At 47.8% G+C, this 22,161-nt stretch overlaps 1 protein-coding gene across 4 annotated transcripts in view; it reads left to right on the forward strand.

Moving 5' to 3' along the window:
• Positions 1-21,712, forward strand: part of anp32b (acidic (leucine-rich) nuclear phosphoprotein 32 family, member B) — a 224,034-nt gene extending 202,322 nt beyond the window's left edge. For all 4 annotated transcript variants that reach the window (XM_085992029.1, XM_085992032.1, XM_085992025.1 and 1 more), the window contains 3 exons: positions 8,869-8,987; positions 16,524-16,590; positions 20,200-21,712. In XM_085992029.1, the coding sequence (XP_085848155.1) occupies positions 8,869-8,987; positions 16,524-16,590; positions 20,200-20,273 (260 nt within the window). In that variant the 3' untranslated portion in view covers positions 20,274-21,712. The remainder of the gene's footprint in view (positions 1-8,868; positions 8,988-16,523; positions 16,591-20,199) is intronic.
• The last annotated feature ends 449 nt before the right edge of the window (positions 21,713-22,161 follow it).

The following is a 22,161-nucleotide window of genomic DNA, read 5'->3' on the forward strand; positions in this document are numbered from 1 at the left end:
CTTCGGGGAGTGGAGAGTCCCAGTTGCTCGTGTCTGTGCAAAGTTCTCGTAGTAGGGCTCTTCCCTGAATAGTCACGGGCACCACCATGCCGAGAGGGTCAAAGAGCGAGTTGACCGTTGACAGCACTCCGCGGCGTGTAAATGGCTTGTCACCTACAGACACTGCAAAGGTGAAGGTGTCAGATTCAATTTCCCAACGTAAACCAAGGCTTAGCTGGGCTGGCATGGTTTCGTCGCTGAGGTCTAAGTCTTTAATGCCCTTGGCGAGATCCTCAGCTGGAAAGGCCTTCATCGCTGCTACACTGTTTGAGGCAATTTTGTGCAGCCTCAGCCTCTGTGCTAATGAAGCTTGAGTTCGCTTCAGCAGGTTGATGGCTTCTGCTTCTGAAGGTAAGGATATGAGGCTGTCATCAACATAAAAATGTCTCTCCACAAACTGTCTTGTGTCTTTTCCATGCTCATGTTCTCCCTCTTTGGCTGCACTTCTGAGCCCATAGATGGAGACTGCAGGGGAGGGGCTGTTATCAAAAACGTGGACCCGCATCCTGTATTCAGTGATGTCCTTTGACATGTTGTTGTCGCGATACCAGAAGAACCTCAGATAGTTCCCATGGTCCTCTCTCACCACAAAGCAATAGAACATCTGTTGGATGTCTGCGGTTACTGCTACGAGCTCTTTCCTAAAGCGAATCAGCACGCCAAGGAGGGTGTTGTTTAGGTCTGGACCCGTGAGCAGAACGTTGTTGAGTGAGATGCCACAGTGCTGAGCGCTGGAGTCGAAAACTACTCTTATTTGACTAGGCTTCTGGGGGTGATAAACTCCAAAAATCGGGAGATACCAGCACTCTTCTCCTTCTTTGAGTGGAGGTGCTAATTCAGCATGGTTACTCTCGAAAACCTTTTCCATGAAGGTAATGAACTGTTCCTTCATTTCGGGCTTTCTATCTAATGTGCGCCGCAGTGATGCGAGGCGTGACAGTGCCTGATCGCGATTGTTAGGCAGAAGAAGCCGGGGTACCTTGAAGGGGAGAGGCGCAACCCAGCTGTTCGCCTCATCTTTGTGAAATTCTTTCTCCATAATATTCATGAAAGCTTCGTCTTCGAAGGAGAGAGCACCTTTGTTGTCATCTTTTGTCTTTTCAAACACGGTGTGCCCCAGTTTGTCGACAGCTCTGGCGTCAGCCGAGCACCCCCGTGCTGTGTGAGTAAAATCACCTTGTTGCTCCCCGCCGTAACTCGCTCTCTCTTTCAGGTGGATGTGACTTGGGCAGGGAGTGAGGAAAGAGGGTCGTCTTCTTTCTAGCACGTTGATCTTAAAGGTGCTTACGTTGGGCTTGTGAGCTTGGCCTAGGCACACTTCTCCCACGAGCACCCAGCCTAAGTCGAGTCTTTGGGTAAAGGGGGCATCGTGTGGTCCGTTAACTTGCTCTCTCACCTTATGCACCCTCACCACATCTCTCCCGAGCAGGAGGAGAATCTGGGCATTTGGATCCAATGCTGGGATGCGTGATGCTATGGGCTTTAGGTGGGCATGGTGAAGTGCTGTCTCAGGCGTTGGTATCTCCGATCGGTTGTTCGGGATTTCACTGCACTCTATCAGTGGCGGTAAGTCTATGCTCACCCCTTCACTCACTGCCTCGGCACAGAACCCATCTGCTTTCCTTCCTGCCATCTCCAAGAGTCCGGCACAGGTTCTCAGTGAGTAAGGGACTGGGCTACTCTCGACGCCAAATATGTCAAAAAAGTCTGACCGTGCGAGTGACCGGTTACTTTGGCCATCGAGTATTGCGTACATGTTAACTGAGCGGTCGCACTGTCCTTGTGGGTAGACTCTTACAAGGCATATTTTGGAACACGATCGTCCTGTGAGGCCTTGGCCACACACCTCAGTGCATATGGAGCTCACCGTTGGTGCAGTGGTAAGGGTTCCCTTTCTCTCGTCTCCGGGCTCAGAGTCTTTGATGGTCGGCTTTTCCGTTGTGGGGGTAGGACCTGGGTGCATAGCTGTGCTGTGGCGGTCACTCTCACACTCCCTGCATCTCAACGCTATCCTACAGTCTCTTGCAGTGTGGGAAACGGAGGCGCAACACCTAAAACATATCCCATTATTATTATCTTTGAGGTAGGCTCTGCGTTCATCTATGGTCTTGTTTCTGAAGCCTCTACATTTTGCGAGCGGATGAGGCTTATGATGGATGGGGCAGTGTTTTCCGGGATCGTCTTCATTCTTTGCTGCATCTATGCTGATGTCGGTCTTTGCAGTGACATCCGTCTTATGCACAGATATAGGCATTCTTGTGCCTACGTACTTTGACATGGGCTTCTCATACTTCGAGGGTCCACTACAGTAGCTGGACAGGGCAAAGCTTGGATCATTTCTAATTCTGGCCTCTCTGCAGATAAAGTTCACAAAGAAGGAAAATGGGGGAAACCGCATGTGGTTGTCTTCTTTGAATTTTGAGCCTACGTTGATCTATTTTTCTTGGAGAGGGTGGGGCAACTTCTCCACTATTGGGTTGATGCCGCGAGCAGTATCTAAATAGGAGAGCCCAGGTAAGTATCCGTCTGTTTTGGCTGCCAGTAACTCCATTAAAAGGTCTCCGAGTTCTCTAAGCTTAAGGTAGTCTCTGTTACCTATTTTAGGAAAGTTTTCCAGCTTACTGAAGAGGGCCTTCTCTATCACCTCAGGAGCACAGTAACACTCCCTGAGTCTTGCCCAGACCATTCTAAGGGCTGTGCTTGGGTCATTTGTGTACACAAACCGTATCCTACGGGCATGTTCTGACGATTCTTTGCCCAGCCATGATGACAATAAATCCAACTCCTCACTAGCACTCAGGCTCAAGCCACCAGTGGCATTAAGGAAGGATGACTGCCATGCTCTAAAACTCTCTGGCTTGTCGTCAAATTTTGTGAGACCTGTCCTTACAAGTTCTCTACATGCCAAATATTGGGCAATGCCTGTCATATTAGGAGTCTGTGCATGGGTTGCCAGAGTATGATCGCATCGGAAGGGCTGCGATTGGATGGGAGACTGCCATGCCGGGTGACCTGTTCTAACCTTTGAAAAGGGTTCTTTTTTGATGTGTGGAATTTTGGCATAAGTACCTTCCAAGTGGTTGGGAGCGGCGGATTGAGGCACAGGTTTCTTCGGGAGCGCTGCAAACTCTCCTTCGTGTGATCAGTCGTCAATAACAAGGAAGGGGTCGTCATCAGTGTAGCGTGAATGATCCACCTGAGTGACCTCATGTTGGGCTGGTGATGGCGATTCCGTGTTCTCGTGCAACGGTTCAAAGTTTGGGAAGGAGGAGATGTCTGTGCGTATCCTAGCCTGCTCCTGGACATAGTCGCTTGTCCGCCTCTCAGTGCTTTGAGGTGATGTAGGACGAGCAATGCTGCGGTGCTCTCCCACCTCTGCTTCTAGTGCCGCTTCCCATATCTCCGCCTCAGCAGTAGCGGCAGCTGCTTCTTTCTCAATGTGTAGTGCCTCCAGCGTGGCGTCCAATGTAGCAGCCTCTGCTTGTAGTCGGACTTTCTCTTTCTTCACAGCCAGTTCCTGTTTAGCAAAGGTCACGCGAGCCTGTGCCGCTTTAGCTTTAGCCCAGGCTCTAGCTGCTGCTACACTGGCTGTTGATGATCTAGATGAGCGTGTACTTCTTGAGCTGGTCACAGATCTCTGCTCATCTTGGAAGCTCTTGCCGTCCATGGTTGCACCGTGCTGCACTGCGAATGTTGCTTGTTGCGCCAGCTGATGGCTTGCCTTTTTACTGTACTGTCCTTCCTACGTGTATGTGTCTGTACGCAGTTAGACAGCCAGCCAAACTCCTTTCAATAACGACACGGGAGTCAGGATGTAGCGTCCAAGCTCCGGTGTTTAATAATGCCACACTTGCATGAGGTCAATGAAACAATACAAATCAGTTGCATTGGGTTGGAGTAAAACTGAGAAAGAAAAAAGAAAGAAATGCACCTTGTTACATACATGAGATATAACTAACATCTAAACATGAATATGTAATGAAACCATTCAACTCACAGGCAATGCTTTCGAAGGCGTAACAATGTAAGATTACAGCGGATTAACTTGCAGCACACTCCATGCTGATGTGACCTCTTTGTTTGCTATCACTATACTACTTCCTGTTGAGTGACCCTACTGGCCATTTCCATTTACTGCCACCTACTGGCGGCAACAAAACGAAACTCCTGCAATTATAAGGCAGAACACCGTGACTACCTTAAATCTCACCGAATTATGGTCACTGTCGCCAAAATGCTCTCCTACTGACACTTCTACCACTTGCCTGGCTACATTCCCTAGAATTAGGTCCAGTACCGCCCCCTCTCTTGTAGGACTTTCTACATGCTGGCTCAAAAAGCTCTCCTGGATGCATTTTAAGAATTCCGCACCCTCTAAGCCTTTCACACTCTGACTATCTCAGTTAATATTAGGGAAGTTGAAATCCCCCCACTATTATTACCCTATTATTTCCCTATTATTTCTACACTTCTCTGAGATTTGCCTACATATCTGTTCCTTTATCTCCCCCTGACTGTTTGGGGGCCTATAGTACACTCCCAGCAAAGTGCTTGGCCCCTTTTTGTTTTTAAGTTCTACCCATATGGCCTCATTAGAGGAACCTGCTAAGATATCATCCCTCCTTACAGCAGTAATTGACTCGTTGATTAATATTGTGACACCTCCTCCTCTTTTACACCCCCCTCTGTCTCGCCTGAAGATTCTATACCCCGGAATATTCAACTGCCAGTCCTGCCCCTCCCTCATCCACGTCTCTGTGATAATAATAATAATAATTCAACTTTATTGTCATTGTACAATGCACAAGTACATGAACAACGAAATGTGATCTTGCAAGCTCCCATGAGTCCAGTACAAATAACAATAACATTAAACGTAAATAGCACCGTCCTGGGAGAAGCAAAGCCGCTGCGTCTGTGCGCGCCGCCATTCCATTTCCACCATTCCTCCTGTCCGACAATCTTCAGCCCAACGCCCGGGCCTGCTCACCAGCCGCCCCTCCCGGGGCTCCTTCCGTGACCTTCTCACCAACCGCCCCTCCTCGGGGCTCCTTCCGTGACCTTCTGCACCTGGTCTTCCCTGATGGTCACCCCTCCAGGTACTAACCAGGCCTGGCTCTGCTTAGCTTCCAAGCCTTGCCAGTGACCCTGTCCCTAGTCCCAGGAAAAATATCATACTCCCATATGTTCATCAACACCTTCAGTTCATCTGCCTTACTCAGAAGACTCCTTGCATTAAAATAAATGCCATCCAGCCTTGCCATACTCCCTTGTGCCATTACATATTTGCTCTGCCTTCCAGACTGACTTGTTTTTTCCTCTATTTGGCTGTGCATCACCCCCTACTATAGCTCCACTCCGTATCCCATCCCCCAAGCCAAGTTAGTTTAACCCCCCCCCCACAACAGCACTAGCAAACCTCCCCGCAAGGATGTTGGTCCCGTTCCGGTTCAGGTGCTACTCTCCGACTTGTACAGGTCCCACCTTCCCCAGAAACAGACCCAGTGATCCAGGAAACTAAAGCCCTCCCTCCTGCACCAACTCTTTAGCCACGCATTCATCTGCTCTATCCTCCTATTCCTATACTCACTAGCACATGGCACAGGAGTAATCCAGAGATTACAACCTTTGAGGTCCTGCTTTTTAATCTGCTACCTAGCTCCCTAAATTCTTGTTGCAAGACCTTATCCCTCTTTCTACCTATGTTGTTGGTACCAATGTGAACCATGACCTCTGACTGTTCGCCCTCCCCCTTCAGAATGCCCTGCAGCCGTTCAGTGACATCCTTGACCCTGGCACCAGGGAGGCAACATACCATCCTGGAGTCACGTCTGCAGCCGCAGAAACGCCTGTCTGCACCCCTCACTATTGAGTCTCCTACCACTATTGCCCTTCCACCCTTTCTCCTCCCCCCTTGTGCAGCTGAGCCACTCGCAGTGCCGTGAACTTGGCTCTGGCTGCACTCCCCAGAGGAACCGTCACTTTCACTGTTTTCCAACACAGAAAAACGGTTGTTGGGTGAGATGCACTCTGGGGCTTTCCTGACAACTTGCCTGCCCCCTTCTTCTGACTGGTGGTCACCCATTCCCTCTCTGACTGCACTTTCTTAAGCTGCAGCGTAACCATGTCTAAAAACGTGCTATCCACGTAACTCTCAGCCTTGCGGATACACCGCAGTGCCTCCAGCTAACGCTCGAGCTCCGAAAACCGGATCTCAAGTTGGCCAAACCGTTGGCACTTGCTGCACATGTGATCCTCCTGACAGCAAAAAGCGTCTAGGAATTCCCACATGCTGCAGGTTGTGCAACGCACGGGACTGAGGTCCCCCGCCATACTTTTAATTTAAAACCTCTTGCATCAAATTTAAACTCTCGGATTCTCGCTCTCCCGAACTACCTTAAGTATGAACTACCTTAAAAGAAATAAACTTAAAATTGAAGGGAAAAAAAGCACTCGCCCACTACTCACCAATCGGCTTCTTCCCCTGCACCGGCATCACTTTCTACACTGTGACGTCACTCTCGAATTCTGCCGCCGCTGCTTGACCTGGAACATAGATAGTTAAGGGGTGATTTGATTGAGGTTTTTAGGATTTTTTAAGGAATTAATAGGTTAGATACAGAGAAACTTGCTCCCGCTGTTGGGAGAGTCCAGGACTGGGGGACATAACCTTAAAATCAAAGCCAGGCCATTCGGGCAAAGGGTGGTAGAAGTGTGGAACTCTCTCCCACTAAAAGCAGTAGATGCTCGCTCAATTAATAATTTTAAATCAGCGGTCGATAGATTTTTTGCTAGACAAGGGTATACAAGGATATGGAGCCAAGGCGGGTGTATATGGAGTTGGGTCACAGATCAGCCATGATCTCATTGAATGGAGGAACAGACTCAAGGGGCTGAATAGCCCCTCCTGTTCCTATGCTAATTGTAACTTACAGGTATCACTGATACAATACACAGATATTCTCTCTTGATGAGATATGTTGAGAAACATTCCCATAATTGACTATAGATTTTGTTTACTGTCACTTTTGTAAGTACGGTATTGCAGAATTTTGTCATTTTCTTGCTAAACTTGACAGCCGTGGCTCAGTGGGTAGCACTCTCGCCTCTGAGTCAGAAGGTTGTGGGCTCAAGTCCCATTCCAGAAGCTTGAGCACAAAATCCAGGCTGACACTCCCAGTGCAATACTGAGGGAGTGCTGCGCTGTCGGAGATGCCATCTTTCAGATGAGACGTTAAACCGAGGCCCCATCTGCCCTCTCGGGTGGACGTAAAAGATCTCGCGGCACTATTTCTCAGTGTCTTGGCCAATATTTATTCTCAATCAACATAACAAAAACAGATTATTTGGTCATTATCACATTGCTGTTTGTGGGACCTTGTGTGCAAGTTGGCTGCTGCATTTCCTACATTACAACAATGACTACACTTCAGAAGTACTTTATTGACTGTGAAGTGCTTTTGGGACATCCAGAGTTCATGGAAGGCGCTATAAAATGCACATTTTTCTTCCTTGCTTATCTGGTTGGGGAAGGGGGGGGGAGAAAGGAGGAAAACCTCTTTGCTAAGGTTTAGGTAAGTGGATGTGCTGAAAGACTCACAAATATATTGTGGCTTAAATCCAATTGAATCCCCCATTTCTATTCACGCTCTCCTAATCTGAATAAATGAGATGTAAGTGTGTCATTGAAGGGGGTTAAAAGATGGGTGAAATATTTCAGATTCTCCAACTGCCTCTAGACTGAACTATTCCAACGCTATCCTGTCCGGCCTCCCATCTTCAACTCTCCATAAACTTGAGCTCATCCTAAACTCTGCTGCCCGTTTTCTAACTTGCACCAAGACCCATCACCCTCTGCTCGTTGATGTACATTGGCTCCTGGTCCGGCAACTCCTCAAATTTTAAATTCTTATCCTTGTTTTCGCCCTTTCCAGGGCCTTGCCCCTCCCTATCTCTGTAACCTCCTCCAGCTCTAAACCCTCCACATCTCTGCACTCCTCCAATTCTGGCCTTTTGCGCGTCCCTGATTTTAATCGCTTCACCATTGGCGACCTTGCCTTCAGCTGCCGAGGCCCTAAGCTCTGGAATTCCCTCCCGAAATCTCTCCGCCTCTCTATCTCTCTTTCCTCCTTTAAGACGCAACTTAAAACCTGCCTCTTCTGTCCTAATATTTCCTTGTGTGGCTCGGTGTCAAATTTTGTTTGATAATCGCCCCTGTAAAGCACCTTGGGATGTTTTGCTATGTTAAAGGCACTATATAAATGTAAGTAGTTGTCATTGCTAGAGTGGGATGTTTCTCCAGGGTAGCTGTCACAGATTTAGATTAGTTGTGCGGAGGGTTTGTGAACTCCCAGTTATAGGCTGCGTTAGAAAGTGCAAACATGCCGCTGGTGAAGAGATGTTTGCACGGAATAAAATTAACATAGAAACATAGAAGATAGGAGCAGGAGTAGGCCATTCGGCCCTTCGAGCCTGCTCCGCCATTCAACGAGATCATGGCTGATCATCCAAATCCTAGCACGGTCCCTACACCGACAGCCATCCCACCCAAGCCCTATCCCCGTAACCCCACGTATTTAATCCCCCCTAACACTAAGGGTCAATTTTTATCATGGCCAATCAACCTAACCCGCACATTTTTGGACTGTGGGAGGAAACCGGAGCACCCGGAGAAAACCCACGCAAACACGGGGAGAATGTGCAAACTCCACACAGACAGTCACCCGAAGCCGGATTTGAACCCGGGTCCCTGGCGCTGTGAGGCAACAGTGCTAACCACTATGCCACCGTGCTGCAAAATTGAAGAGTTTTTGTTTAAATTATTTGCAGAAGGAGAGGAAGAGGAGGAAGAAGATGAAGAAGAAGATGGAGAAGAAGAACTTGACGATGAGGAGGAGGAAGATGAAGAAGGGGAAGATGACGAAGACGAAGTCAGTGCAGAGGAAGAGGTAAGAACTCAATGGATAAATCGAGCCAGTCCTGATACTCTTGTTTTTAAACAATTTTGTGGTTCATATTGAGAAATTCATCTTTGATATGTTTTGCTGTTTAAATTGCACTGTTAAAGTTAGTTGAAAATCATAAGGAATGGGAATTTTTGAGCTTTCACTAGCTAATGTATGCTTGTTGGAAGTAATGCGGTGTTGAAATCAGCACAGCAGGTAAGGATTATGGAGGTGATAATTGATGGTTATTATAGAATCTCACAGCACAGAAGGAGGCCATTCAGCCCATCGTGCCTGTGCCAGCTCTTTGAAAGAGCTCTCCAATTAGTCCCACTCTCCTGCTCTTTCCCCATAGCCCTGCAATTTTTTCCTTTTCAAGTATTTATCCAATTCCCTTTTTTGAAAGTTATAATTGAATCTGCTTCCACTACCCTTTCAGGCAGTGCATTCCAGATTATGATAACTGTTAGATCCGTGTATCTTGATATTGTGTGTCCTTCAATAACTAGACAAGAGACTGCAGGGAACAATCAACAGGTGTTTACTGGATGAGGGTTACTCTAAAAACTAACTGTACAGATCCCGACTCAGGGTTTATATACAGGTGTGGTCACTGCCGGTACTACAGTATACAGGAGCTGTAAAAAGTAGTTCTCCCCTTAAAGGTACATACACTACAATTCCTCCCCTTTTAGATTAACAGTAGCATAACATTCATTTAACAATTAAATATCAACCAATTACAATTAACACTTTTAACATGCAACATTAACTGAAAATAGTCTATTTATAAATTCAGTCTTTGGGGAGGCTTCCTGATCCTTTCTGGATAGCACCTTTCCTGAGTGTCTTGCTCTTGCTGCGGAGGCGATTCTGGCCCCCTGTCGTCGGTTGGTTCATCAGCTTCCGATGCTACTGTTTCTGGGGTAGATGCTACCTGTATGTCGGGTTCATCACCAGGTACGCGAGACATGGGGTTGACTCGTTCCTGTGACTCTAGGATCTGGTCAACATGGCGTCTCACAATGTTCTCCCCAACATCCACTGTGTACATTAGTGGCCCCTGCCATGTGCATATCGTTCCTGGTTGCCATTTCTCTGTTCGGTAGTCGCAGGCCAAGACTGGTTGCCCTACATTGAAGCTCCTTGTCGGCTTCTCATTGATGTGCTGGAATTGCTTATTCTCAACATCTCTTCGTACATTTGGTCTGAGCAAATCCATACGAGATCTTAACCTTCGGTTAAAGAACATCATGGCTGGGGTCTGGTTGGTGACTGCATGTGTCGCATTTCTGTAGGCTAACAGGAAATTGTCCACTTTATGCTGCAGTGGAATGTCGTCATCGCACATGGCCCTTACTGCTTTTTTAAAGGTTTGTATGAACCTCTCAGCCAATCCATTTGTGGCTGGATGATACGGGGCGGATGTGTAATGCTTTACCCCATTCCTTTCCATAAATCTTCGAAACTCCTCGGACACAAACTGTGGCCCGTTATCAGAGCAAATCTGCTCTGGCAAGCCGTTCCTGGCAAATATGGTCCGTAGGACTGCAATAGTTTTCTCCGTGGTGGTGGAGGACATTTTGATCACCTCAGGCCATTTCGAGTGCGCATCCACGGCTATTAAAAACATCGAGTCCATGAATGGACCAGCAAAATCAATATGCAACCGTTGCCATGGAGATGAGGGCCACTCCCATGGGTGTAGAAGGGCATGTGGTGGTGCATTTTGGACCTTCTGGCATCCTGAGCAGCTCTTTGTCAGGTCCTCGATTTGCTGATTGATCCCCGGCCACCACACATAAGCCCTAGCAAGGCTTTTCATTTTCACCCCTCCCAGATGGCCTTCGTGAAGCTCATTGAGCACTCTCTCCTAAAACTTGGGTGGAATTACCACTCGGGATCCACACATCAAGGTCCCCTGGCATACTGACAGCTGTTTTCTTCTGGATGAGAATGCTGGCAACAATGAGTCGCCATGTGTTGGCCATCCCTTCACCGTCAAGTCATATACCCGAGACAGTGTCGGGTCATTTCGGGTCTCCTTCTCTATATCAGCGTTAGTTACTGGCAAGCGTTCAATTATAGTCGAATGAAATATTTCGACAGGGTCCACTGCTGGTGCTTCCTCCGCAGTAGGCAGTGGCAGGCGTGATAGCCCATCAGCGTTTCCATGCTGTTTCGTGCCCTTATACTCGATTTCATATTGGTTCGCCCCTAGAAAAAGGGACCATCTTTGTAGCCGTTGCGCAGTCATCACCGGAACGCCCTTCTTTGGATTAAGGATGGAGACAAGTGGTTGGTGGTCAGTCAGCAAGGTGAACTTCTGCCCGTGCAGATAGTGGTTGAACTTTTTCACTCCCCACACTAGGCTGAGGGCCTCCCTGTCAATCTGGGCGTAGTTACGCTCGGCTGAGGTTAGTGATCGTGACGCAAAGGCTATTGGCCTCTCTGAGCCGTCCGAGAATTTGTGCGACAGCACCGCTCCAATGCCATAGGGTGATGCATCACACGCCAACCGAATTGGGAGTGCTGGGTTGAAATGAGCCAACACCTCTTTTGATGTGATCAATTCTTTGCTCTTCTGGAAAGCTCGTTTACATTCGTCATTCCACTTCCATGGTACCCCCGTTTGCAGTAGGGTGTTCAGTGGGTGTAGTACGGTAGACAAATTCGGCAAGAACTTATGGTAGTAGTTCACCAGCCCGAGGAACGACCTCAGTTGTGACACATTTTCTGGTGCTGGAGCCTTGACTACTGCCTCAATCTTTTCAAGGGACTTATGTAACCCCTCTTCATCAATAACGTGGCCACAATACGAGATCTGCTTCTGGAAAAACTCGCATTTGTGGCGATTAGCTCGGAGCCCATATTCCTTCAATCTAGTGAGCACCTGCTCCAGGTTGGCGAGGTGATCACTGTCATTTTCGCCCGTGACCGGGATGTCATCCAAATAACACTGGGTCCCTGGAATCCCTTGCAGGACTTGATCCATTGCCCTTTGCCAAATAGCCGGAGCTGATGCTACCCCGAACACCAGCCGGTTGTATTGGTAGAGACCTTTATGAGTGTTGATCGTGAGGTACTTTTTCGAGGCTTCTTCTACCTCCATTTGCAGGTATGCCTGGGCCAGATCAATCTTAGTGAAGCGTTTCCCCCCAGATAGCGAGGCAAAAATATCTTCAATCCGCGGAAGCGGATATTGTACAGTGTGAAGGACCAGGTTCACTGTCACCTTAAAGTCCCCACAGATGCGAACCTTCTTTGGTTCCCCAGGCGTATTACTCAACGACCTCTTCATTACAGGAACGATGGGTGTAGCCCACTCGCTCCAGTCCACGTTGGACAGTACTCCTGAACGTTCCAAACCTTCCAGCTCTGCTTCGACGGCTGGGCGGATCGCATAAGGTCTGGCCTTAAAAAACTTTGGGCTTGCATTTTCCTCTATTTTGATCATCGCTGTTATGCCTTTTAGTGTTCCGAGTTCCTCCTGGAACACTTCTTGTGCGTCAGTTAGCATTTTTGACAGTCGTCCAGGTGTGACGTCGTCATCCTTTTTGGCATCTACAGTCAGTGCTTGTATGGAATGCCAATCTAGCTGTATCTTCCAGATCCATTCATGCCGTAGTAGTGGTGGTCCTCCCTCTGGCAATACATATAGGTCCATTTTTGGTGTTTCCTTGCCGTTATATATAACGTTCACCCTTATTTTTCCTTTGGGGTAGACTTTTTGCCCCGTGTACGTCTTCAAGACGATCTCTGTATCTCTCAAGGGTATATGTGAGAATAGCCGCTTGTAGTCCTTTCGGTTTATGACTGTTAGGGCTGATCCTGTGTCCAATTCCATTTTCACTTGGACTCCGGCTATCTTGAGCGTGACCCAGATAGTTTGGTGATCCTCCGTTTTGATCACATTATGTAGTTTCAGACAACCCAGCTCCTTGCTTCCGGAGTCTGTATCACTTTTCTGTTCGTCTGAACTACTCTCCGTCACCTTATGTACCTTCTTGTACTTCTCCTGTGGAGATTTCTTGCTGCTGGTTTTCTTTTCCGACCTGCAGACTCTTGCTATGTGTCCTACTTTCCCACACTGTCTGCACACTTGGTCCTTGAACCAGCAATCCTTATGGTCGTGTGTTGTTCTGCCGCAGCGATAGCACTTCACTGTTCCGTATGACATTTCATTTGTGCCATATTCTTGCGGTCTCCGTTGTATCTCTGCCGCGCCCCGTGCTGCTGCTTCGTGTGATACTGCCATGCTGAAAGCCTTGTCCAGCGTAAGATCCTTTTCTGATAGAAGCCGTTTCTGGGTTCCTTCACTTTGAAGCTCACACACAAACTTGTCCCTTAAAGTATCTGCTAGTCCCGTTCCAAACTGGCAGTGTTTCGATAGCTTGCGCAGTTCCGTTAAATACTCAGCATTACTTTCATCTTTATGCTGGTTTCTTTTGTGAAACTTAAATCTTTCTGCTATCAGCAGCGGTGTGGGGTTTAAGTGGTCCTGTAGGATTGACACTATGTTTTCAAAATTCTTTTCCACTGGCTTCTCTGGGGTTACTAGGTTTCGCAGTAAGCCATACGTTTTTGCACCCATTGAATTCAATAATACCAGCGCTTTCCTGTCATCTGGCACTTCATTCGCCTTGCAGTACACTTCTATGCGTTCGACATATGTCGTCCAATCTTCGACTTCATTGTCGAACGCTGTGACACTGCCACTCTTCGGCATCCCTGGGTGTGGTTAGACTGGCTCAAAATGGCGTCTCCCGCGCTCTCCCTTCTCCGCTGCGGCTCAAAATGGCGTCTCCCGCCCTCTCCCTTCTTCTCCGCTGCGGCTCACAATGGCGTCTCCCGCGCTTTCCTTTCTTCCCCGCTGACGCTGCTCGGCCCTTGAACACCGGCTGCGCTCTGCGCGTTTTCCTGCGCGCCTCTCTCTCTCGTTGACGCTGCTCGGCCCTTGAACACCGGCTGCGCTCTGCTCTCTCTCGTTGACGCTGCTCGGTCCTGAACACCGGCTGCACCCTGTGCGCTCTACCCTCTCTCTTCTCCCATCGACGCCGCTTGGTCCTGAACACCGGCTGCGCCCTGTGCGCTCTACCCTCTCTCTTCTCCCGTCGACGCCGCTCGGTCCTGAACACCGGCTGCGCCCTGTGCGCTCTACCCTCTCTCTTCTCCCGTCGACGCTGCTCGGCCTTTTTCTGTGCCGTCGGTCGGCTCAAGCCGCCGCTGTCCGGGAAGGGTCTGCGCCGTACCTGTTGCCAGCCCGTTTTGCTGGACCACCGTGACTGGAGAACCAAGCCCAGCTCTCAACAGCCTCCCCTGCGATGCTCAAGTCTCCTCTGGATGGTCGACGCCCGTGCTTCTGGACTCGGCCTTCTTCTTTCACTGTTCTCCAGGATCGAATCCCTGGGAGGTGATGCAGAGTTGCAGGTAGGTTTGAATCTTCTCGTCGCCAATGTTAGATCCGTGTATCTTGATGTTGTGTGTCCTTCAATAACTAGACAAGAGACTGCAGGGAACAATCAACAGGTGTTTACTGGATGCGGGTTACTCTAAAAACTAACTGTACAGACCCCTACTCAGGGTTTATATACCGGTGTGGTCACTGCCGGTACTACAGTATACAGGAGCTGGAAAAAGTAGTTCTCCCCTTAAAGGTACATACACTACAATAACTTGCTGCGTAAAAGAAATTCTCATCGCCCCTCTGGCCTCATTTTAAATCTGTGTCCTCTGGTTACCGACCCTCCTGCCACTGGAAACGGTTTCTCCTTATCGACTCTATCAAAACCCTTCGTAATTTTGAACGCTTCTATTAAATCTCCCCTTAACCTTCTCTGCTCTCAGGAGAACAATCTCAGCTTCTCTGGACTCTCCACATAACCGAAATCCCTCATCCCTAATATCAGTCTAGACTAGTACTGCAAAGATGTATAATGTACTCCAAAAATGGCCCCCTTCTGCGCTGTATGATTCTATATTACTGTATGGCAGGGCATAGAAAGATCCTCTGATTAAAGTTGGAACACACACTATTTGTGCAGTGGCCACTTCATGGGCAACACGTGAAGAGCTCCTCTTGAGACCAGCTGTACCTGCCGCAGTTTGCGTGCTTTGGGTCAGCATTATTGATTTGGCTTGGCAGATCAGGATGATACACAGTTGGGGCTACCTATCACCAAGCTGACCTGAAGATGTAGAAAAACCAGTTTCTACACCAATTTAGTGTGCTTCTATAAGTAGCTCTTGAGCAACACCATCTTATTTAACGTAATCAACACTACCAGCAAAAATTATTGTTCATATTGGGTGTGAAATTGGATCCAAGATGACCCAATAGATTATTGTGCACTTTTTTTTGTCTGTGTGATCATTTATTTAAGTCACAAGCACCCCATGTCAAATTCAAGCAGTTAAGGAGCTACCTGGACAGTGCAGGACTCACTTAGCCTGACAGATCACCTTTTTGCATCTATTCCTGTACCTTAGTCTGAATATGAAACTGAACATAAATACTATGGCTATAAGAGCAGGTCAGAGGCGAGATATTCTGCGGCGAGTGTCTCACCTCCTGCCTTCCCAAAGCCTTTCCACCATCTACAAGGCACAAGTAAGGAGTGTGATGGAATACTCTCCACTTGCCTGGATGAGTGCAGCTCCAACAACACTAAGAAGCTTGACACCATCCAAGACAAAGCTTGATTGGCACCCCATCCACCACCTTAAACATGCACTTCCTCCACCACCAGCCTACCGTGGCTGCAGTGTGTACCATCTACAAGATGCACTGCAGCAACTCGCCAAGGCTTCTTCGACAGCGGCTCCCAAACCCGGGACCACTACCACCTAGAAGGACAAGGGCAGCAGGCACATGGGAACACCGCCACCTCCATGTTACCCTCCCAGTCACCCACAATCTGACTTGGAAGTATATCGCTGTTCCTTCTTCATCGCTGGGTCAAAATCCTGGAACTCCCTCCCTAACAGCACTGTGGGAGTACCTTCACCACACGGACTGCAGCGGTTCACAAAGGCAATTCACCACCACCTTCTCAAGGGCAACTAGGGATGGGCAATAAATGCAGGCCTTGGCAATGATGCCCACATCCCAGGAACAAATTTAAAAAAATCTGCATGAACAATTGGTGCTAATTGCTGCTTCCAGAGCTTATACAGGCCTAAAGAAAGAAATACTTGCCTTTATGCAGCACTTTTCACAACCTCAGGATGTCCCAAAGTGCTTTACAGCCAATAATGTACTTTTTGAAGTGTAGTCACTGTTGCAATGTAGGAAATGCAGTTGTCAATATGTACACAGCAACGTCCCACCAATGTTGGTTGAGTGATAAATATTGGGCCCGAACACCGGGGAGAACTCCCCTGCTCTTCTTCAGAATAGTGCTGTGGGGATCTACGGTGCAGGAAATAATTATTTAGGGATGAACCCATGATCCCTAATGCCCCTACGGAGTTTACCTCGCTCTTCAGTATAGCCAACTGAATTACTTGGTAACTAAAATAACATTCTCTGTTTTGCAGGAGGGTTATGGACAAGACGGTGAGATTGATGAAGAGGAAGATGATGAAGAGGAGGATGAGGATGAAGGTATTGTCTCACTTCTGTTTCTCGCTTATTTAGAATAATGCAGCACAGAAGGAGGCCATTTGGTCCATTGTGTCTATGCTGGCCATTGGAAAGAGCTGTCCAATTAGTCCCACTCCCCTGCCCTGGAAGATTTCCCCCTTCAAATGTTTATCCAGTTCCCTTCTGACAGTTACTATTGAATCTGCTTCCACCACTCTTTCAGCTAGTGCATTCCAGATCATAACTCGCTGAGTAAAAAACAATTCTCCTTGCTTTCCCTCTGCTTCTTTTGCCAATTACCTTAAATCTGTGTCCTCTGGTTACCAACCCTTCTGCCACTGGAAACATTTTCTCCTTATCTCCTCGTTCAAAACCCTTCATGATTTTGAACACCGCTGTTAAATCTCCTCTTAACCTTCTCTGCTCTAAGGAGAACAACCCCAGTTTCTCTAGTCTCTCTGCATAACGGAAGCCCCTCAACCCTGGTACCATTCTGGTAAATCTCCTCTGCACCCCGAGGCCTTGACATCCTCCCTAAAGTGTGATGCCCAGAATTGGACACACTACTCTAGCGGAGGCCTAACCAGTGATTTATAAAGGTTTAGCAATAATTAAGTGTTAGTTGCAGCCACGTTTTTAGAAACATAGAAGATAGGAGCAGGAGTAGGCCATTCGGCCCCTCGAGCCTGCTCCGCCATTCAATAAGATCATGGCTGATCATCCAAATTCAGTACCCTGTTCCTGCCTTCTCGCCATATCCCTTGATCCCTTTAGCCTTAAGAAATATATCCAACTCCTTCTTGAATATATTTAATGAATTGGCCTCTACTGCCTTCTTTGGCAGAGAATTCCACAGGTTCACCACTCTCTCTGGGTGAAGAAATTCCTCCTTATCTCTGTCCTAAATGGCTTACCCCTTATCCTTAGACTGTGACCCCTGGTTGTGGACTCCCCGACCATCGGGAACATCCTTCCAGCATCTAGTCTGTCTAGTCCTGTTAGAATTTTATAAGTTTCGATGAGATCCCCTCTCATTCTTCTAAACTCCAGCGAGTACAAGCCCAATCGACCCAGTCTCTCCTCATGCATCATTCCTGCCATCCCAGGTATCAGCCTGGTGAATCTTCGCTGCACTCCTTCCATGGCAAGAACATCCTTCCTCAGATAAGGCGACCAAAACTGCACACAATACTCAAGATGTGGTCTCACCAAGGCTCTGTACAACTGCAGCAAGACATCCTTGTTCCTGTACTCTCACCCTCTCGCTACGAAGGCCAACATACCATTTGCCTTCTTAACCGCCTGCTGCACCTGTATGCTTACCTTTAGCGACTGGTGCACAAGGACGCCCAGGTCTCGTTGCACTTCCTTTTCTCCCAATCTATTGCCATTCAGATAATAATCTGCCTTCCTGTTTTTGACACCAAAGTGGATATCCTTGCATTTATCCACGTTATATTGCATCTGCCATGCTTCTGCCCAATCACCCAACTTGTCCAAATCATACTGGAGTTTCTCGGCATCCTCCTCACAGCACACACGCCCACCCAGCTTTGTGTCGTCTGCAAACTTGGAGATATTGGGGGAGAAATTGGGTGAGTAGCGCCACCTGTTAGCGCCTAAAGAGGCAGGCAGTGGCTGTAGCGCCACTGGCTGCGCCTCCCGCGATATTCAGGAGGGGCGCTAATGGTGGCGTTAGCCTGTTGCGCTGCGCCGCCACCGATGACGTCATCGGTGTGCGCAGCGCCCCATTCGTGCCCCGTTCGCGATATTTGGTAGCGAACGCCGCAGTTGTGCCGTTCGCTACCCGCGCCCGGTTCACGGGGCCTTACTGTGCCGGCAGCGGCGCAAGTTAAGGTGGAGGTGCGGGGCGGCCGCCTGCCAGCACCTCCGTCCCCGGCCTCCTAACCCCCCCGCCCCCCCCCCCGCGGCATTGCCAGCTGTTTCCCGAGAGCCCGGCACTTCTCCTTGGTGCCGGGCTCATTTGCCGGCACTCGCGAGCGGGGATCGCGCTGTTGCAGGCACCTCCCCCTTAACAGTGGGAGGAAGGCCTGCAGTACCGCAGCGTGCCGTGCCGCAGCGTGTGGCGCTGCGGCACGTTGCGCTGCGGTAATCAGTTTCAGCGCCCTAAGAGGGACGCCTCGCGCCTCGAGCCTCGCCCCGTGTCCCTCGAGGGGCACTGAAACTGAATTTCTGGCGATCAGTATTACTCCGATCGCTGCGCTAAATCCTGCGCTCAGGCGACTTTTGCGCCACTTTGGCGCCCCAACCCAATTTCTAGGCCATTACATCTAGTTCCCTCGTCCAGATCATTAATATATATTGTGAATAGCTGGGGTCCAAGGACCGATCCCTGCGGTACCCCACTAGTCACTGCCTGCCACGCGGAAAAAGAGCCGTTTATTCCAACTCTTTGCTTTCTGTCTGCCAACCAGTTCTCTATCCAAGTCAATACCTTGCCCCCAATCCCATGTGCCTTAACTTTACACACTAATCTCTTATGCGGGACCTTATTAAATGCCTTCTGAAAATCCAAATACACCACATCCACTGGTTCTCCCTTATCTATTTTACCAGTTACATCCTCAAAAAATTCCAGTAGATTAGTCAAGTAGATTAGTTTTAGAAGGATTAATATATCAAGCCACCAAGCAGGATTATTATGGCAAAAGCAAAATACTGCAGCTGCTGGAAATCTGAAATAAAAACAAAAAATGCTTTATGTACTCCGTCCTAATCCTTCTGTTTGGGCCCCGAAGGTTTCGGATTTCCACATGCGCGAAAACCCAAAACTTACGCTCTGTCAAGGTTCGCCTTGACAGATCTACTGCACCAATCCAAAAATCACTTTCACTGACGCAGAATTGGACTATTTGCCCAACGACTGCCCAGCAATTGCCCACGAAACTCTTACGGCTGGTAAAAGCAGGCATAGGGCCTGCTTTCACCAGCATAAGGGTTAATATAAATCCTAATTTAAAAATTAAAAATGATGCACAAACACTTAAAATTAGTTTATGCAAATATTGGCCCGGATTAAAATGTTTAAAATTATGTTTCAAAAAATTAAAGTTTCATTGTATTTGGTGTAATTATGGGACTGTTAATTATATTTGAAAATTGGAACATTTATATTTATTAGAGTTGGCTAAATTGTTTAATTATTTGGGGATTCCATTGCATGTCATTAGGGGATTTCGTTCGGAAATGACTGCAATGGAATCCTCCTTTGTGATTGGAGGACTTGACCCACGTGATCCCAGGGACACTTCTGAACCACCTGGGATCCTTGGGCCTTTATGCAGGCGTACGCCTGGAGGGCCAGGACCCGAACTCTACATAGCTTTGAAGCCAGGAGGTAAGGTCGGAGATGTTTCGCGAGTTGGAGGCGTACTCCGGAGGTACGTCGCCAACCGCAAATTCACGGCCAACGTGGAGTTGTAACAGGTTTTAAGCATGTACAGAAGCTGGGACAGCGGGGGTGGGGGGGGTGGGGAAGAACAAAAAGGAAGGTCTGTGATGGGGTGGAAGGCAGGAGAGATTAAATGGCAGTTGTTATGGGCTATGTCGTGACCTTTGAGCGATACGTTTGATATTTCGTCGCTAAAACCATTTGCTGTCATTTTACAGATGAGGAGGAAAGCGCTAAAGGCCAGAAGAGAAAACGAGACACGGATGACGAAGGGGAGGAAGATGATGATTAAGAATCCAAGTGACCTGAAAGACTATTTAGTACTGGATGGGCTGTACTGCCCCCCACCCCCCACCCTTCCCCACCCCCCCGACCCCACCCCCAGATTGGCGACTGTTGGGTACCTGCACAGCACTGTGGGAAAGAGCACTGAATGTCAACGAGCCAGCAGTTGCCACTGTCTTGACATTCCTTGTATTTATAAATGCAGTTAATCCATATTCCAAAACCCACATGGAGTAGTGAAACTGGGTAGAAATTGGTCCAGTGCTTTTTATGATGTTGAGGTTTCTTAGGTTTCCTGCTAAGACTATTTCCATAGCAACGAGAACGGATGAGGTGATTTGGATGGTCATGTTTGTAAATGGCTGCCTGTTAAAGAGAGATTATAGCACCGATCTTTATGTAAGTCAAAAGCTTTGTAAATAAAATCTTAAAATTTTGGGTTTGTTCTTCTGCATTGCAATACCATTTTGGGTGTTATTTACAAATGCAAGATGTTTCTAAACTAACAGTTTTTGGAAAGTTAATAAATGGTTTCTTTTAAAAAAGACAGTATTCATTTTTACTCCTTATCTGGGATTTATGTTCAGACAAGAGAAGTAGCTCTCTCGGTGGGTTTAATTCAGTGGAGTAGCTGAGCCATGCAGAATAGGGAGGGGCCAGGTTCAATCCTTGATCTGGGCAGAGTTAACTGATCTCAGCCAGGATGGTAAACAATGGTGCAACAATTTGCCTCAGCACCCCTGGATGGCCAGGGTTTCTGCTTTGTGATTGTTATCCAGCGACCCCCCACTGCCCCCACCCCCCCAACTAAAAGTGCACAATTATGTGCGATTGAGGACGGGAGTGATGCTCAACTTGGAAGAATAGTCCCTGTCAAGATTCATCCATGAGTAATGGTCACTTGGACGGGGTACCATGGGATGACTGGAGTCTGTAAAACTGTACTGAGCAACGGGTAAATGCATTCGGGAGAGGAGAGGAGGGGCAAAGAATGAGGAAAACAACATATTTCAGTAAATAGTTCGTAATCTGTGGATGCCTGGAGATAATTGTTTTCTTGAGAAGCGATCTCTAAACATCTACATACTACTACCCAAAATGGGACACAGTCACCGTAGAAATATCTGAATTAACCTGCTGTTAATTTACAGGAGACACGTATGTATTCTATGATAAATGGATTCTTCACAAATACAAGATAAGCCATTTGACTGGTAAATCCTGAAAATACTGGACCCGTTGAAACTCATCCCACAGGGCTGCTGCTTCTGTAAAAGCCCTACCCACCCTCAGTAACAATGTTTGGTATTTTCAATTGCCATGCATGCACATTAATGCTGTTCCTACTAATTATGGTACGTTTTCCTGTAAATGTCACTGATTTTTTAAAAATCTGTAGAGTTTATAATTGTGTTTTATTCAATGTAATGATAGTTGTGTCCTGGACTTGCTGCTTGCATTCATTCTGTGCAATTCAATTCGATTCGCTGCAGCTCCCAGCGTCAAAACATCGTTCACTGCCGAAAGATATTTCAGTGGACCGCTCATAATGCTGCTGTCCCATCATCTTTCTACTTTGTGCAGTTCTGCCACTGCTATTAAAAAGACTCCAAAATATCAATTTCCCAGGATAGTTGATACAGAAGATGCAACGTGACCAGCTGAACCTCACACAGACCAATTTACCAGGAAGCACACAGTGAAGGTCAAGTGTCCAGTGCATCGCAGTAATTTATCCTACTTGGAACTTGTCACACACACCAGTTATTGGCGTCTTAAGCCTGTGCAGACATGTGCTCGTGAAAATCTCAGCACCTTTGGGAAGTAACCTTACCGTGTGATATTGCCAGTGGAGTTAAAGGTCGGTCTTGGCATTGAAGAAGGAACATAAAAGT

This window comes from Somniosus microcephalus, chromosome 1 (assembly GCF_052327205.1).
Source record: "Somniosus microcephalus isolate GS21.2 chromosome 1, FLI_Smic_1.0, whole genome shotgun sequence".
Lineage (NCBI taxonomy): Eukaryota > Metazoa > Chordata > Chondrichthyes > Squaliformes > Somniosidae > Somniosus > Somniosus microcephalus.